The sequence below is a fragment of the Hydra vulgaris genome, chromosome 09 (assembly GCF_038396675.1).
Source record: "Hydra vulgaris chromosome 09, alternate assembly HydraT2T_AEP".
NCBI lineage: Eukaryota > Metazoa > Cnidaria > Hydrozoa > Anthoathecata > Hydridae > Hydra > Hydra vulgaris.
In genome coordinates, this window is record NC_088928.1 from 42,474,935 (window position 1) to 42,495,000 (window position 20,066).

Here is a 20,066-nt window from a genome sequence, read left to right on the forward strand (position 1 = left end):
CTGCAGCATCATATAAATTTTTACACTTTATGTTATATATCATATGCAGTTTCTATAAAAATTTTATCTGATAAGAAATATTTGAACCAGCCTTTTTTTTAAAGAAAAATTTTTAATTCTCTTGTTAGACATAGTATGTCAATTTTTGAGAGAACATTTATTAATGACACAATTTTTGAATCTTATACATTACAATAAACAAGTTATTTTTTATTTAGAAATAATTTTAACTAATCAACTTCATTATATACCTGTTGCAATTATTATATACATGCTTGCAAAACTTGATTTTGGTCTAAACTTTAAAAGTAAAAATTTTAGTCTACTCAAAGGATTGAGTTGTAATTAAAGATTTGCAAAACATAAACATAACTGCATTGATTTAAGGTAATTTTAATCTTTTATGGAGTTATAACAATACAGGTTTTTCATTTTATCTCCAGTATTCCTAATAATAAATGTTACGTTAGGAAAATTAAATTTTACTAAAAAATAACTTTTCCGTATTTCTAAAAACATTATCAGCCAATTCACGTGGATCTTCTCTCCGAACAGCAGCAAGAATTTCAATTACTTGAATGAGATGACAAGGTTCGTTGCGTGATTTTACGCAATACCCTTTTTCCCATCGTTCTTTTTTTTTTGTTGGAAATTTAGTTTTAACAAATTTAAAACCAGCATGAGTGTTCTTAATCTCGCACCATGGAGCGTCAGTCTCCACCAATAAAAACTCAGTTGGTATTGTTTTAACTGTTTCTATGTTATCCAATGTTTTTAAAGAACAGCCGGTTATTCCAACATATAAACCCATATCCGTTAGCGCTCTAGCTTCTTCAACGGACCCTGTAAAACAATGTGCAACGCCACCGACGATTTTATCTCGATACTTTTTTAATATATCTGTAAAATCTTGAGATGCATTTCGCATGTGAAAAAACATAGGTAGATTTGTTTCAATTGCTAAATCAAATTGTTTTTCAAAAAATAACTTTTGAGTTTCTCTGCTACAAAAATGTTCTCTGTCGTAATCTAAACCACATTCACCAATGGCAACGACTTTATCTCGATTATTGAGAGCTATGTCTAGAAGTTGTTTGTAATAATCATCAGGATTTTCTTGAAACTCGTTACAGCGTGTTGGATGACATCCTACCGTGCAGAACAAATTCGTTGTAGATTTACACAAGTCAAGAGCAGGATTAACATCTTCAAGATGACCTACGGTTATAATTGACCTGTTTACGCCGTTTTCTTTTGCTCGAGATAAAACATCATTGAGATCTTCTTCGTGATACTTTCGTCCGTTGTACAAACCTTTGTACATTGAGTCCGTAAGATTCGCACCAATATCAATAAGCTGAAATGAAGCCATTATGAATCTTGAGCGCATTAGTTTTATGCAGTCAAAACATTTTTATAAACCCTATGTAAAATATGAAAACAGATATTTTGTTTGCTGCTTTAAAAAATAACAAAGTAATAGCGCAAATTTGTATTTAAACCTAAGTCCGGTTTTGCTTTAAATGCCCCCCCCCCCTCATAAAAAAAAAAGACTTTAAATAGCTTAACACATGCAAACACAAATATTGTGACACGCAAACACATATATTGTGGTCATTTATAAATTACGTTACGCTCTAAAGTAGAGGGAAAGAGGATTAGTGGTTTTGTGACTACTCATACGGTACTTCTTAAGAGTTGCGATGTTGTGACGAAGAGAGAGAGAGAGAGAGAGAGAGAGAGAGAGAGAGAGAGAGAGAGAGAGAGAGAGAGAGAGAGAGAGAGAGAGAGAGAGAGAGCAAGAGATAGGGGTCAAAAACGATCTAAAATTGCGTGACGCAATTTATGAACAACCACATAATTTGTCCCAAACATTTTTTATTCAAGAAAATAGTTGTTTGCATTACTTATTATCGGATTATCATTGAAAATATTATACCACAAAATTCAATCTTATTTTAAATTTGATACTAAAACGCTTTCAAAATTTACTGGAATGTATTATCTTTTAAAAATGCGCCGTGAATAAGTTGTTTCTAAGAAATATCGTTTTAAAATCTTTAAATAAACTTATTTTTATATTACAACATTTTATAAGATAATATAAACACAAACACACATGTAAATAAACTTGGCAAATTTACAATTTTTATATAAAACCGAATTCATATACATTAAAAATGTCAACATTATAAACCCTAGGAAATTTCTAGAAATACTACAATAGCCTTATAATACTATATATTTCTGTAAGTAATATGTTAAAAAATTTTCTTCCTTATATATAAAAAAATATTTTTGTAAATTTTGGTTAGGACATGGTCCACTTGCTTTACCTGTTTCTACAGACCTCAATTAAAAATAAAAATAATATTGAATTAAATATTTATTATATATTTCAAATGCCATTAGTTTAATTTTTCTTCGGAAATTCTACGGAGAATAATTATATTATATTAAATATTTAGGTCAATTCTTCACAATGATTTGCAATAACATTATATCTTCATTCTATAGAACTATTTCAGAAGGTGTAGAGTTGAAGCGATTAGTAACAAAAGCGTGGCAGCTCATGCAAACCAAAACCTTTTCTTGATGAGCGGCTGGAGCTAAGATAGAATTATCTCATTCAATATTATTTGTTGTTAGTATTTAACATTATTTACTATTAACAAAATTTTTCCCACATATTCTTCTTTACCTGTTGCTCCAAGAAAAGATCTCGGTACGCTTTTATGGCAGCACTTAGCACAGAAACTTTTACCACAATGTCGACAATAACGCTACATAAAAAAAGGAACAACACCAACAACAACAAAAATTAGGTACATAAAAAAATGTCGATAAAAGAACAATAAAACAAAGTACAAAAGTACAAAGTACAAAGTACAAAACCCCACAAACATTTTTGTAATGAATATATAGACACTTTGAGCAGTTTATTGGAGTTTCGCTCATCGGTTATTTAGTAGACCATTAGTGCCATACACTATAAGTGGCCGATCATCAGCTACTTTTGATGGCTGTCACTAATAGTTCACTTGGTAAACAATGAGCAAAGCTACAGTGGTATGTTTGGTATATTTTATTTTGCTTTTTTTTTCTATTTTAACCTAAATTTGTTTTCCAAATCTATTTGGGTTGAGTAACAAATCAGCATTCTTATGAACAATATATAATATATATAGCAATAATATTCAATTAAAATTATACTCTTTTGTTCAGTATGGAGGAACATGGTTGATAACAGCTTGAACAAGTTTCTAGAAAGAAAAAAAAAGTCTATAGATTTAAAACTTTTTTTTTCTTATAATTTTTATATCCATAACTTAATGATTTTTTATAAACTTTATAATATATTGTTTAAATTTTATTTATTTATAAAAAATGTTATATTATTGCATACATGTACAGTGATCAGGAATGACTTAAAATTAGGCAAAAAATTAGTTTTTTTGAAAATATTTATTCAAAATTGCTGAAAACTTGCTCTATGATGAAAAAAAGATAGACAAGGAAAGAAGACTATAAATTTTTAAAATTGGGTCAATAATGGTCAGGGAGGGGGAAGGATTTTTTTTTTTATGTAAAAAAAAAATGCAATTAAAATGTAATTTATGCATTAATTCTGAAATAAAAGTAATATATTATAATTAATATATTACTTTTATTCTATTTATTTCAAAACTAGTATAAGGTCCATATAAATACAAGTGTACATTAAATAACCCATGTCCTATCACGTTTATATTGAAGAATACAAAAAACAATTCTATTGTAGTGTAAATGTAATTTAAACCAATGCAGGAGAGCTACATCAGGCTTTTCTATGTTGACCTAGATAAGCCCCATAAAGAAAGCTTTATACAAATTCTTTAAAGAAATGTACAGAACGTGAATCAACTGTTTCCTGTGAAAGAGCATTTCAGTGTTTTGTTACTTGATTTGTAAAAAAAAATTTTTGTTTAATGCAAGCTTTGATTAGTTGAGGTAAAAGTCCCTGATTGTGTCCACGGAGATTGTAATTTGTTTTTGAATTTAATAGAGTTTGAGGGAAATGAAAGTTGACTTCATCAATCTGGTAAGTAAATTTGAACTGTTGGATAAGGTCACCTCTTTTCCTGCGATCCTCAAGTGATGTTAGTTTCAGCCTTTGTAACCTTTTTTCATACAGTAGATGTTTTATCTCAGATATTGTTTTCTTTACGTGTCTTTGGACTTTCTCTATCATCGCAATATCTTTTATTAGGGGAGGAGACCAAACCTGTACTGCAAAATCTAGATGCGGACGAATGCTACTGTTTAAACTTGAGTTTGACCTTTAAGTCATTGGAAACAATAATCCCAAGGTCTCGTCCAAATATTGTTTCTTTCAATGTAAAACGAGATTCGTCTGACTGGGTCATTGTGTATGAGTGTGTTGACTTGTTAATGCGCTCAACATGCATAACTCTGCACTTATCGGTGTTAAAAGGCATTAGCCACTTATGTGACCATTCAACTATTTTATTTATGTCAGTTTGAAGAAGGGTGGCATCTTGCAGTGATTTGATGACTCCAATAATTTTATCATTATCGGCATGAAGTTTTATATGGTGTATAATGGTGTCTGGCAAATTATTAATGAATAGATAAAAATTAGTGGACTAAGAACCAAGCCCTGTAGCACACCTAATCACTGGGACCCACTCAGATGTTAATCCATCTAATAATACTCTCTGTAGCCAACCAGTTAACCATTTTTCAATCCATTTTAGCAGTCACTAACGCCATAAGCTCGCAGTTTGTGTAACAAACGTCTGTGTGGGACTTGTAGATTAGTGTGATTGGGATAGGAAAACAAATCCTATTCACTTCACCAAACTCCTGTTAATTGATCGAAATTGCATTCTGGGATGTCCTGCTGGACCTTTTCTGCAACTAACACAAATAGTTTTTTCTAAAAATAAATAAACTTTGTTGCTAAATATTTCAATTTTGTATTTAAGATATATCAATTTTGTTAAGATTACCATTAAAATGTGTCAATAAGATTAAAAGAAAGGGGAAAAAAACGTTTTGTAGAACATAAAGTTAGTGCAATTTTTTTAGAACATAAAAGTAGTATATCTTATTACAAAGAAATAAATTGAAAAAATAGTAATCATAATAAATTAATTATGAAGAATATGTGCTAATATTACAAAATTTCCATTTCTCAGCCCAATACTTTAACTCTTCCAACTGAGAAACACTGACTCCTTTTAAAGTTAGAGCACAACGAGCTGGTTTACCTGCATATAACTTATATGCATTCAATATATCGAATAAAGTATCCATGCATTCAACAAATGTAACTGTTGGTAATACATTTAAAAGAAGTAAGTTTGCATTAGAGCAGCAATATATTGCTTTTTTGCTGGAACTGAATGACAATCAACTGGTAATTTTCACCAGTAGCAACCAAGAAGTGGAGGAGGATTTCAAATGTTGAAAACAGAAGGAATTGCTGATTGTAACAAACGTTTTCCACCATAATTTGTAGATTAATACATTGTATTTTTAAAATGATTATTGCACAAATAAAAGTTTTTGTTTAAAAATACAAGATCTTTTTTATCTTTCCTAAAACAGTTGATAACTTACTGTTTACATCTAAAATTTAAACAATTAAAGAATATGTTTTAAAATAGTACAATAATTTTATAAACTTTTTGTGAAAAAAAAAGAAGGTATTATATATGCTGTATGAATTAGCTTGCTTTTTTTCATCTTTAGGAAAATGAAAAAATGAAATATCTTTACAGTTTTTTCCATTCTTATTTCAAACGTTTACAGCAGAAAATTCACAAAATAAATTGTTATAACTAAGATTAAAATTCTTTTAAGTACAAAAAGAACTATTCCCTACTTAATATTATAAAATTCCGAGGTCTGGCAGGACATCTCAGATGCTTTGCAATAAAATTACAAGATATATGAAACTATACATGACTGGATAGGCTTTGTTGCAAAAGATGTTGCACACTTTTTAAGTATGTGGGGATGTATTTTGTCGTAGCCCATGGCTTTATTATCAGATAACCTTTTAACATTTTTTTTCTACTTCACGCTCAAGAATGCTGTACTCATCAAGCTGACATATGGTTTGTGTACGTAGATCAAAGTGGCATAGAGCCTTCTTATTCAACTGCAAACACTGTCTGTAAATAATTATTTAATATTGCACAAATTTTGTCCTTTTTTGAAGTTGTTAAACTGTTTGCTATTTCTAGACCGCAAATTTGTTCATGTACTATTTGTTTGCTGGGAATGTGTAAGTGTATGCATTTTGAGTTGGACTTATATGCATAAACTAATTCTTCATATGAAAGCTTCTTTTACTACTTTTTTTAACATTTTAACTTTATGTGCATTTTGTAAATTTGCATTAGTATCGCTGCCTGCAGCATTTTTTGTAGATATTAACAAGTTGAAATTACTGTTAACTCGTTAACCTTCAAACATATTATGCCAGTTGTTTGAAGCTATTATGGTAGATATTGCATCATAATTGGCTCGACTCCAAATTACCTTGACTAAAACGAGGATAGGAGAGTTTTGGTGCTGTTTCTTTGAAATGAACAGCCAATATACCAGTAATAACACAGTGTGATTGATCTGTTTTTGTAAACCCTAGATGGTCATCTTCTGAGACTTTTAGGAACCTTTCTGGATCATTACTAATAATTAAGTCAAGTGTTGATAATGGTTCAACGAGATTTAAATGACAGTAGGTTGGAAATGTTATTAGCTGTGTTAAGTTATTATCCTCTAAACAAGCTTGGAGCCTCAAATCTTGGGGGCATTCATCTACCACATGTCCAACGGTTGTCACTTTACCATTTATTTCAATAGACTCATACCATGTGTGTCTTAAATTAAATTCATCATATAATAACATAGAGGGGCAGTTGCTAGTTAACATGGCTTATTTGGCCGCTGTAATCGATTCAATTGTTAGAGTTAGGACTATGTTATTAATGTCGCGTTACAGTTAAGTTGCTTATTTCTAACTACTATTGTAATTATATCACTTCTAGAGTATATAGCTACGACTCCTCTACTATCTCTATCTGCCTAATATTGTTCATATCTTTTTACAACTGTGTCAGATGTATTTTATACCATGTCTCTGCAAAAAACATTATGAGATTTTACATGCATTGTTTTGGATGCTATTCTAGCTATAAGTTCTCCTTTTTTAAAGTTGTTTAATGAACATGTGTTGTTTGCCCAGAAACATAGTTATCCTGATATTGATGAAGGCGAAGTTGATGATTGTGAAAATAACTGCTAGAAGTTGGGTTTTGACTTTGATTTCAATCTTGATAAGTGGATTCATTTATTATTCCTTTTCTGATGTATCTCAGGTTTCAGGGTTGGTAGGTGTGGTAGATGAAATTGTGCTGGTAATTTATGTTCTGTTTCCTTGATTATTGCTACTATTGGCGTGACCTCAGTGGCTATTGAGTGTGGTTGTTGCTGATTTAAAAACATACTGTTTACTTCAATAGTAACAGTATTCTTTTAAATTGTCTGCATCAATGTTATTGAATCAACCAATACTGGTTAATTCAATAACATTGATGCAGACAATTTTACCAGTGGGGAGATGGATGATGTTCCGAAATGACTGAACTAATATTGTAGTCGAAGGAGACTTTTATGGTAAAAAAAGTCTGAATAACAGCTGCTACATCAACTATCTTCTAGCCTGCTGCTACAATGAAGTGCTGCTAAAACGACTGAGGGTTTTGTTTGGGCATCATTTAAGGAAAAAAAAAATTTATTTAAGTTTTTAAACTATTTCTGGTCTGGTTTCTTAGCTCTCTCTTTAAAACTACAGTTTATGGAAGAAACTTTTTGACTACCATGCAAGACTATATATATATATATATATATATATATATATATATATATATATATATATATATATATATATATATATATATATATATATATATATATATATATATATATATATATATATATACACCTAGAGTAAAGGGCTTAGATACACAATTTGTGGTAAAAAACAGCTCTTCAACTGTCTGTAATTTTTAAACTGACAAAATTAAGGTTAGATTATAACAAAACGCATTAATTTAATTGCAGGAAGTAATTAAATTTAAAAAGCCACAAAAATGCAAATTAAAAGACTAGAATGTTTTTAAAAACATTCTGAATGTTTTTATTTTTATATTTACTTTTTTACTGTAAAACATGCTACATCATCTTATAGCCTGATTTGCAATGGAGTGTTGCTACATCGACTATCTTATAGCAACAGAGTCTTGCTACATTGACTATTTTATAGCCTGACTCGCAAAGAAGTGTTACGAGTCAGGCTATAAAATAGTCAGTGTAGCAACACTCTGTTGCTACATTGACTATTTTATATATATATATATATATATAAATTCTCAAAACATAAAAATTGAAGTTAATTTATGTTGTATGTTAGCTTTTACGTGAGCTTTTTAAAACCAAATTAATTCAAAATAGCGCAAGTTGGGGTTGCTAACTTTTTTTGTTTCTTATAGAATGATACTAACTCTCTTTAAAAAAATAATTGGCAACGCGAAGGTAAAAAAGTCCTAGCTCTATAAAAGCTTTATAAAAGTTTAAACTCATTAAAATTGCATTTTTTCAATGATGTTATTTGTTTGTTTAATTTACACCTGATAACAATCTGTTATGCATTTCTTACAAGATGTATAAATACATATTCAAATGTTTTTATAAAATAAGATAATATTATCTATTATCTTTGTATATAATGAAAATTAAAATGAAAGGTTTTATATTTAGGGAGAAAATAAGTTTTAATAATGACCAAAAAAGCTTTTCTCTGTCACTTTTAAACATAACGCTTTAACCTATTATTTCAATACTTATTTTTTTATAACGTTAGAATCGTAAGAAACTGTAGAAAATAGTTTAACATTATAATAAATAACATTATTTAAATTGCACTACTAAAAAAACTGTATTTTGGCCAAATTTTAAATGTTTCTAAATCACAGTGACATGTAATAACTTTTCATAATACTTTTTTTTAAATTTGAATGCACCTCCCAGAGGCCTCGAAGGCCACTGCAGTCAAGGAGGCTACTTAAGTTGTGGCTAAAACCCTCTCTCAACTCTATAACTCCGAAACAAGAACCTTGATGAACAAGATTGCTGCGCGGAGAAACAAGTTGAGCGCGGTACTAACAGGAACGTGGTGGGGATTGAACTTGTAACTTCTCGCTTGTGAGGCAAGCACTTATAAATTATTATATATCTAACATTTAAATCTGTACTTTAAGCCACAAAAAATCAAACAAAAATGATTTCAAATACTTGTAAACTCTTGTAACCTGCAATCTTATTTCTTCGATGAAGAGGGCGCAAAAAAAACTTTGACATTACAAATGTTCCTAGAAGAAAATAATAGTAACTAAATAATTTTTTTTTGACAACTTTATTTTATATATATGTGTGTGTGTGTATATATATATATATATATATATATATATATATATATATATATATATATATATTTATATATATAAGTGTATATATATATATATATATATATATAAGTATATATATATATATATATATATATATATATATATATATATATATATATATATATATATATATATATATATAAGTATATATATATATATATATAAGTATATATATATATATAAGTATATATATATAAGTATATATATATATAAGTATATATATATAAGTATATATATATATATATATATATATATATATATATATATATATATATATATATATATATATATATATATATATATATATATATATATATATATATATATATATATATAAGTATATATATATATAAGTATATATATATAAGTATATATATATATATATATATATATATATATATATATATATATATATATATATATATAAATATAAGTATATATATATAAAGGAATTGTAGGTAAATTCATTGTGTCTCGATAAGACTTGTATATTTTACATAACAAATACAGTTCCATATAATCATTCCTGCCATATTTTTTGAGATGCTTTTCTCTAATTTTTTCAAAGATATAACCAAAAATTTAGACTTGCTTGAAATGGAAGTGCTATAATAATGTTGTTTGCTCTTTCCACCAAAATGTAAGTACCATATTTCTTCAGAAGAATTGATAAGAACTAATCAAGCTTATTTCATGCACGAGTATTGTAAATGCTTTTTGGATTGCAGGTCTGCAAATTTATGTCTCACTGCATTAATCATTACTTATACTACTATCTTCTAATCTTTCACAACTATAATTGTCTGTAGCATCAAACAATTGACTATAATTTGTTTTAAGTTCTTTTCTTTTAGGTGGGAGGTCTCATGGATATGTTGTAATAAGCTCTGTCACAATACTTCACTAACCTTTTCACCCATTGGAAGATTTCTAAAGTTCATAACAGAGTTTGTCTTCCAAATTTTTAAATTTATCATTTTTGGGCAATAGGTTAAAGAACTTATCCCAGCTATTTATAATACTTGTCTTCTTATTTGTACTTTGTGTTGATTTAATAACAAATTTATCATTTTGAATAGCAGACTTTTCTTTTCTTTGCACAGATTTCTCCGTAAAACATGGTGTCGCCATTTTATTCCATAATTGAAAAATTTCAATTGAGATTTCTTTAATAACATCATTTGATCTAGGAATAATACCCAAATTCTAAAAGGAAACGATATCTTCCTAATATCTACTTTGTCTTACATAACTTTGAAAAATCCATCAGTTGCTTTGCAATCAAATTTCCATATATACGATTTCTTAGCTTTGAAATTTTGGAAGGGCAATCAATTTGTCCAATTAAATTATTCTCTGATATCTTATACATCTAAAATAGAGTTAATATTTAATTATATACAATATACAATAGTTAAACAATATGAGTTATTTAGGCAAATTTTCAAACTTTTGATGATACTTTAAAATAAATTTGAGATATTGGGTCAAAAAAATTTGGCCCATTTTGAGAAAATATTTGCGCATGGAGTGCAATTGCTACTTTGAGGGGCAATTTTAGCAACATGAATATGACAGACACATTTCTTTTTAATTTTTATGCTAATCTGGGTAGATTTCTACAGTAAAAGTAAAAACCCAACATGGTTACATTTTTTGGTTGTCTAGAAATCATGGTCCGAAACCACAAAATTTGAAATTTTGCCCTAACATTGAGCTCTAATATCTCTTAAGGCCATTACTTGCACATAGTTTTCTTAAGTGTTTTTGAAAGACACTAAAATATACATTGATTTTATGGAACAAAAATCATGAGCATGCAAGGACATGGGAAGGAGTAACCTGCCAAAAATCACTCTTTGCATTCAACGCACTTTGAAAGATTACCCATAACAACTGTGGCCTTAGGTCTGCCATGAACAGTATAAGTTATTTAGTTTCCTTAAACATGCATCTTCCAATATCTGAAAAAAAATCCATGTGCTCAGACGATTAAAAGCCTACAGAAGTCCTAGAAGTACCCTTATTTTGCCAAATTTTTTACTAAAAAGATACCCTAGCAACAGTATAGATAAGCTTAGCAACGGCTACTTTACAGCCTTAACAATTAGTACTGCAATTAAAAATTTTGATATAATTTTTTTTTATAACGGAACTGTACAAGAGCACTTGATAAAAATACACTTAAAATAAATACAAATAAAAATTATATATATATAAATACAATGTTCTATCTAATATAATATCATATATTATATCAGGTAGAACATTGTATTTATTTATATATATATTTTTGTATTTATTTTATATTTTAGATAGAACAATTTATTTATTACATTTGTAAATAGAAGATAATACTGCGGGGACAAAATGACTGTCAACTTGGTGTGATATTTGTGTTAATGGCTATTTGGTACATACCATGCTTTACTTGAGTTACATAACATAAATATCTTTCAGCATTTTTTTAAATTAAACAAATGCAGTAAAAACTGCATTTTTTAATTTTAGTCAATAAATAATTATCAATAAAGAAAAGATATCAGAGAACAAGAATAAAGTCAGTCCTTATAAGAAATGCATGTCTTGATAAAGAGAAGACCTCTTGAGGTCCTTTTAAGCATTGGAACAAAGATGGAACTTTTTTCAAGTTAATGAATTGACTGCTGACATAACTAATCATTTACAAGCTTTAAAGGAATGAAGGATATAATAATTTTATTTGCTTTTTTATTAAAAGAAACAGGATTATCCTACTCCATAAATTTAGCATTATTGTTTTATAGCTACCACTGATAAACCGATGGAAAGAAAAAACCCTGATTGAAAGCCAATTACAAGTTCATCTTTCATGCTATGACTCATTATGTGCGTACCATTGATTTTCTTTGGGTATTGGCTGGAAGCAGCCAAACAGTTGTCAATACCCAAGATATAAATTTCAAATTGGTAAAAGAGCACCAAATATTAGATCGATCCCTTCGAACGCCCTTGCTGCTTATAATAAAAAGAATTCACCACTTCCTGTTGGAGCCAAATTTTGCTTCAGCCACCTAAAAAGTATTACTACATATTTTTTTATTTATTTACCTCCTCAAGGCCAAGAAGGCCACTACAGATGAGGAGGTTACTTATTAGTGGTTATAACCCTCTCTTAACTCTCTAACTCCGAAACACGAACCTTGACAAACAAGGCTGCTACGCGGAGAAACAAGTTGAGCGCGATACTACCAGGGACGTGGTGGGGATTGAACTCGGAAACTCTCGCTAATGAAGCTTTACCACTACATCACTACCGCATATAGTATAACAATATTGACATGTTAGAACCAGTTCCAACACCAATTAAGTCTTGCGTTCCTGCTGATGACATATATGTTCCAGAATAACAATCATTTCAGATGAAACTATTAAAGAAACAAAAAAAGCAGCTAGCTCTTCGCGTGAAGCATTTAAAGCAAGTCCACTGTCCTTTCAGATAAAGCAAAAGCGAATAGAAGACTTCTATTCGTAGAAGTGACTAATGCCATTTTAATGATGAAAGTGACTAATGCCATTTTAATGATGAAGTTTAGCCATACAATCACATTTTATAAAGAAATTTGCCAAGAAACAAATTATCTCCCTATGTCAGATGTTGTTGAAGACTATATGAAACAACAAGCCCGTTGTTGTCCCAACAAAAAATGGCCAAAATAATGGCTTTTGAGCAACTTGATAAGAAAACTGGTTTTTGGCTGAAAGATTTTGTCAGAAAATTTTGCCAGCTAAATCCCATGAATGCCAAAAGGATTATTTTGGAAAGAAAGGAATGACTCTACATGTTGATGTCATCTTCTTCCATGCAAATGGACAAATGAAAAAAAAAGTCTATTTCACTGCTGTCTATAGGTGTCAGCAAAGCCTTGTTGATGTACACTGTCTTGCTGATGTTGTTTTGGCCAAAGTTAAAAATGATTTTCCTTGTTTAAAAAACCTTAATGCTAAGTCAGATAATACTTCATCTTATCATGGCAACTTCTACTTAAAAACCCTTTACAAGTTTGTAAAGCAAAAAACTTCTTTCTTAAAAGGTATGATTACAATGAGCCATCACATGGAAAAGATCAATGTGACAGAGAGTCAGCAGGAGAGAAATGTGTCATAAGGAGTTTTGTTGATGCTGGAAACAATTTGTTGACTGCAAAATATATTTATGAGGCTCTTCATAATGGCTAAGGAATTCAAAATGTTGATGTCACTGTAATTACAACAGACTCCAAAGCTTCTACTTTATCAGGAATAAATCTGATTCCCAACATAAACAGTTATATTCTTTTCAATTTTTCTCAGATAACATGATAATGTGGAGATACTTCAGAATTGGTAAAGGTAAAAAATGGAACTATACTAATGTGACATTCCATTCTTCAGTTCAAATTGTTAAGTCCTATAGTTCAACTTGCAAAAGTTATACTGCACCATTAGTTTCCAAAAAAAAGGTGTTGATAGAAGTGTTAACACTCTTAAGTTTTGTACACAAATTGGTTGTTCTAAATCATTTTATGATACTGAATTATTAGCAGAACACATGCTTTCAGAAAACCACACATGTCAACAAAACGAACCTAAATTCGAGCCTTAATTCTTCTGATCACCTGCAATTATTCCATTCAATCATTAAACAAAGGATTGAAAACTTCACAAACATCACTGGATGGATTGGATTACCAAAAAGAAAAGTATTTAGATATTCTTTAAAGCAAAAAACATTGCTAATGCAGATGTTTATGGCTGGAGAAGAATGTGAGAAGGAAATGAGTCCAGATCACGTTCACCAGCAGCTGAGGACAATGTTACAGCCAAGTGAATATGTGACAACTCGACAAAATCGATCATTATTCTGTAGGCAAGTAAATTAACTTGTATATTTACAAATACCCAAAGTATGTACGATAAAAAATATGACTTTTTTCTTTTCTTGAGATTTGAGATAAGTATTAAGCAATTTCTTTTATCCTTCAAATGTAACTTTTTAGATACAGTTAACAAAAAAGAACAGAAAGGTTGGTAACCACTTTTTGTGAAGAGGTTAACTTAACTGATGATGTGATTGATGAAACTGATGATGTGAGAGATGCACCTGAAAATGAAGAAGATGATTTAAACTATGATATTCAGTTGATTGCAAAAGAGTTAGCAGCTGATTTTCAAATCGGTGATTGAATTGTTGTTCCATACTTTATGCAATGGTATCCTGCAATAATTCAAAATGCAAGAAGTTATAACACTAAAATATTGTATTTTTGTGTATTGAGATCTTTTACAAAATTCTTGGTTTATTAACCATATTAGCTAATTTCAAGGAATATTTATGAAGCAGCAATGATTAGACCTTACTTTATCTTTACCTCAACCATTAGGTCAATGATGATGATATATGTTTCTTGTATGGAATATTCTGCTGCACCTGGAAAGAAGTGCTTTAAGTGGCCAACCAAAGAAAATATTTTCCAATATTCATCTCTTGACGTTGTTTGTAAGATTGATGCACCACACCAACTAATCAAAGAGGAGATTATTCACTCTCAAAATACGATATTGACAATGTGGAAATTCAGATTGGCCATTAACAAAATTCTTATATTTTTTTTGTTTATAATTCTTAAAAACTGTATTTCCCATCAATTTTAAATGGAAAAAACGTTGATCTCGAAGTTTAATGGTTCTTTCTTTCATTGACAAAGTTAAAAAACTAGTTTTTATCAAGTACTCTGGTATCCAAATTATTCTTTATAATTACTGTCAGCGTAAATGACTCAGTCAGTTCTGACTCCAAACTTACTACAAATGGTTCAAGTTTCTGAATCTCAATTTTTAGTCATTCTTCTTCTTTAATTAGCACATCTGTTTCCTTCTTGTACTGCAAACAAATGGGTCTGCAGAAATGTGTACTAGATGGTTTTTTATTGTACCATGTTACTGTATCATTAACAGTCAGTTTAAGAGACACAATAGTTATTTGAAAAATACTCTTTTCATTTTTTATAACTTTATCTAGAATTGAATTTAAATGCTTTTGTTTATGCAGACTCTGCAGTTGTTATGCAGACTCGCAGACAGGCTAAAAGCTAAAAATTGCCTTTAAAAATTCATAATTCTATGAAGATTGGTACTGATAATTCAGAAGATATTTTTTGCAACTATTTAGACTCAAGATTCTACACAACATGTAATTAAAATAAGATTTGAAGGGAGCAAACTGCAGATGTTTCTGAAAAAATAATATTATCAGGATACCATTTCTTTTTTTTAGTTAAAATTTTATGAAGAGACGGATAGATGTTTGCATTTTGTATCAAGAAGCTATTTCTGATTATTTGATATTGTTTATCGGACAGATCACATTAAATCTTTAGATTGAGAGCATCTTCAACTTTCATTTTAACAGGTTCATACATAGATATGCTTTTCCTAATTTCATTTGCTTTATCTGGGTCCAAAGCCTTCTTTACTATGAGGATAAAATTTTTTCTATTAGGAAGCTAAGGCTAATGCTTCATGATTGTTTTCAGCTAAATCAGCGATTTCAGCTCTTTTGCTTCTTTCACTTTATTTTTTGTAGTTGGTAAGCTCTTGTAAGCACATTGTATAAGTTATTATTCTTCATAAGTTAGGGATTGTCCATTAATTACGTTAACAAAATAGGGGGGAAAGGAAGGGGGATCTGGGAATTTTTGACAAGGGGAGGGGGGAGGAGGTCAAGAAAAGTTGACGCCAACAACGTTACTTTTTAAAATAAATTTAGTTACTTCGTTACTAGTCATACAAACTTACTTAGTTACTAGTCATACTAGTACTAAGTATACTGGCCGAGAAAAAAGGTATCAAAATGAGACTATAACATGCCAGGATCAAACGGCCTGCCACTTGCAATCGAAGTTGCTCAGTTAGAGATAGACCTTGGAGTTCTTATCTCAAGTTGATCTTAAACGTAATGCTCAAGCTCCTTAGAGAGGCTGAAAAAAACTATTCGCAGCCGTAGTTTTTCATTGTGGAAAGAATTGTACACCACAAATTTTTGTTCTCACCTAGAGTACACTATCCAAGCGTAGTCACCTTACCAATGGGCATACATAGAAGTGCTAGAAAAAGTTTAAAGCCATGCTACAAAAAACTTTCTTGTATTATTCAATTATCCTTTTTCGTCAAAGTATATTATGCTTGGTTATAATCAAAGACTTGCACAGTAAAGAGTACTCAATTGCACGCCAAGAGAGAAATTCTTCACGAACTGTGTTGTGTTGCAGTGGAATACCCTGCCACAAATAGTAATTGACGCAACTTGCATCAACATTTTCAAAAATTGACTAGATAAACATTTATATTAGTTAAAAGAGAATTTTTAAACGATAACTGGAAATAAACTCTTTTCCTGTATTTTAGTATGTTCTTAAAGTATGGTACTTGTATTGCAGATGTGCACAAGTATCATAAGACTGTTAGTATAGAGGTGCCTGATGCAGCAAATCTTTGTTGGTAATTTAAACATAGCGAGAATTTGTGATTTTTCAAAAGTCTATAAATTTATAACAGATTGTTGTAAATATTTTAAATTATTGACCACTAAAATTAACTAAACTAAACTTAAAAAAAGAGAAAATTAGGCAGCGTTTGTAGTCTTGTGTTACATACTCATCCAACCTTTAGTATTTTAATGACATTTTTTATATTCTGCTTTTTTTAAACCATGTTGTGCTTTAAAAATACCTGATACATACAGAACTAAATAAGCACATGCGAGATGTTTACTCGTAACACTGTTATTTTTTCAAAGTTTGTGTTAGTTGACCTGATGTAAAAACAAATAAAGATTTATGTAAGTACATATTCTACATTATATTATTTAAATGTTTATATCAGAATCTGCAAACTGCTGCTCGCAAGCAGGTTGCCAACCCTGGTATAAACATTTGATGCTAAAATTTCAATGTTATAATGCAACTCTCCAGCTCCATGCACAAATACTATTACAATATTGAAAATAAGATGTTAGTAGCTTTTTAAAAACTGGAAAGTTTTTATAAATTTTAAACTTTGGGTCTTCCGTCTTCAATCAAAAAATTGCTAACCCCTTGTTTATACAAATTATCAAATGCATTATTTTGTTATGCTAGACGTTGGTTACTACCATTATCCCAAATTACCTAAATGCTAATGTTATCTGCAAAAACGTTTTTATATTAAAAGATTTATTAATAACTTCGGTAAAATAAGTTAGCTGGGAAAACAAAAAAAAATCGAAAACAAAAAAAAATCAAAAATAAAACTTGCAATAAAACGTATTATATATGTTATATTTGCGTAAAACATAAAAGAAGATAATTAAATAATATTATAATATTATTAATTATTAACCGATGTTTACAATAATTACAATAATTAATTTTTTTTAATTTACAAATTCAAAATTTACGTAGATATTTAATGTATATTTGTAAATTGAAAAAAATCGATCTGCCCCTTAAATGTCTTTGTTACTTACTCGGTGTAGTTAAGGCAATTTTAAAATACTATAGCATCTGTATGATATTTTGTTGAATACTACATATTTCCATTAAATGATCAGGTCTGTAAATCATGAAAAGACGGAAAAAATGAAATGATAAATTTTGCGGTATCATAAAACAAAAATATTTGAAGCGAAAAAACCTAGATTGTAGATTTTTTTTTTTCAAAATCTTCTTAAAATCCTAATTCGCTTGTCCAAATTCGTATAAGATTTTAAATAAATACGATTTTTAGGTTAAATGAACATCATAGATTAAAAACTTTTAACGTTTATTGGCACTTTTTCTTGATTTCAAGTTCTTTTTTGGTCGGAATTCTTGTATTTTTTGTAAAAATTAATAGAAATATTGTATTTTGACAACTATATAAAGCTAATAGGTCAGAAACGATTAGAACTAGGATCTATAGTAAATTAAGGCACTTTTTTAAAAGATTTTAACTAAATTCATGTTAACCCCGATGAGCGAAAGTGATCTAAAGGCTTCAAAATGGTATTCTTTGTATTCACAATTAGGGGTAGTAAAAAGGATTAGAAAATTATATAAAAAAGAGAAAAATTCTTCATATATTAAAAAAACCTTAAGCGAAAAAAAATATAACATCTAAAGCTTTTGTTTGGACATAATACGCCTATAAAATCATGCCAATTTCAAATAAATAAATTGGAATAATTTGTAAATCGCCTTAACTACACCGAGTATTTAAATAAAAGTAGCATAATATTTGACGTAAATTAGCGAGCCAACCAATTTTTCAATAAAAGGTTATTAAAAATTCGGAAACTTTAATTTAACTTTCATTTAAAAGCTATCAATTTAAATAAGTTTTTTACTATTTGAATTTATCATATGATAAAAATTGTAATATAAAATATGATGAACAATAATATGATAACCTATGTAAGAAAGTTAAAATTTTTTTTTAACTATTTTAAAATTTTTCGTTTTAAAATACTAAGTATTTTAAATCTGATATATTCGAAAAATGATGAAAAATGCTCAAAATAAAACAAGTTGAATAATTATAATTAAACATTTTTTAAATATAAAAATGTTCCTGAAAAATAAAACAGAAAAATATTCCTATGAATAACCCAGCAAAAATAGAAAATTTTTATTGAAACTTAATTGTATCTAAAAAATCTGCTTTTTTAAATGTCAGAATGTAATGACCTTTTCTTTTTTTTTAGCCGCACCTAAATTCCCAATTTCACTAAAACGCTGTATGAATTTTTTTTCTGGCTAACACCCTGAGGGGGGGAGGTAAAAATTGCCAAAAAAGTGTTGACATAATTAATGGACAGTCCCTTACATGACTGAGTTTGAGAATATTCAAAGATTGAATAGATTGATTTAGCCTCCCCAATTTCCGGATCTCTCTCCTATCTGATTTTTATGGGATGAGTTAAAAGTAATGCCAAAAACTAATGCCTAATGATGCAAAAGATGTAGAAAAAAACTTAAGAGTGGCATAAAATTGACTTCAACAAATTGGATAGTTTATTAAGTAGAATGCCTAGAATATGTATGGCAGATATTGCTGCTAAGGGTAATTAATAGGCAAGTAAATTATTAACTATTATCTAAGAAATTATTAAACATTATGTAACCTTCATACTATTTTTATGTAAACTTAATAAAGTGGGAGATAACATACAATTCAATTGATATTGAAACTACAACATATTGTAACGATATATAAAACATGGTAGAATGAAAATTCAACAACAAAATCCCAGTTATCCCTTGCACAGAAAAGATAGACAGATTAATAGGGCAGATGGTGTATGTAGTTTTTTTAATTTGATCAATAGTTAATTACATAATGAAAATATTGAGTAAATATGGTGCTTGAACCTTGTATAGGTTCTGAAAAAATTCTTTGTGGGTGATTCTATAGAGTAACTAAGAGATGAGCCGCATAAACACTTTAATAACAAAAATTGAATTTTTATTGTAAAAGAAAAAATATTTTATG

The 20,066-nt window shown here is 29.1% G+C and overlaps 2 protein-coding genes across 6 annotated transcripts in view; both read right to left on the reverse strand.

Annotated features, from left to right (window-relative positions):
* Positions 1-381: 381 nt before the first annotated feature.
* LOC100211127 (deoxyribonuclease TATDN1) lies at positions 382-1,458 on the reverse strand. The gene has a single exon (XM_065805785.1). It carries the CDS (start codon positions 1,388-1,390, stop codon positions 476-478), a length of 915 nt encoding a protein of 304 aa, XP_065661857.1. The 5' UTR covers positions 1,391-1,458; the 3' UTR covers positions 382-475.
* A 601-nt stretch (positions 1,459-2,059) lies between these two features.
* Positions 2,060-20,066, reverse strand: part of LOC100202062 (protrudin) — a 32,082-nt gene continuing 14,075 nt past the window's right edge. For 3 of the 5 annotated variants that reach the window (XM_065805782.1, XM_065805783.1, XM_065805781.1), the window contains exons 11-14: positions 9,384-9,443; positions 3,214-3,263; positions 2,702-2,783; positions 2,060-2,609 (exon numbers count right to left, since the gene is read on the reverse strand). In XM_065805782.1, coding sequence (XP_065661854.1) covers positions 2,512-2,609; positions 2,702-2,783; positions 3,214-3,263; positions 9,384-9,443 — 290 coding nt within the window. In that variant the 3' untranslated portion in view covers positions 2,060-2,511. Of the gene's footprint in view, positions 2,610-2,701; positions 2,784-3,213; positions 3,264-9,366; positions 9,444-20,066 lie in introns of all 5 variants that reach the window. The other 2 variants (XR_010640859.1, XM_065805784.1) reach the window with 2 other exon arrangements.

What these genes read in the sequence shown, in the direction of transcription:
- LOC100211127 (XM_065805785.1), bottom strand. Translation starts at nt 1,390, where the DNA reads ATGCGCTCAAGATTCATAATGGCTTCATTTCAGCTTATTGATATTGGT.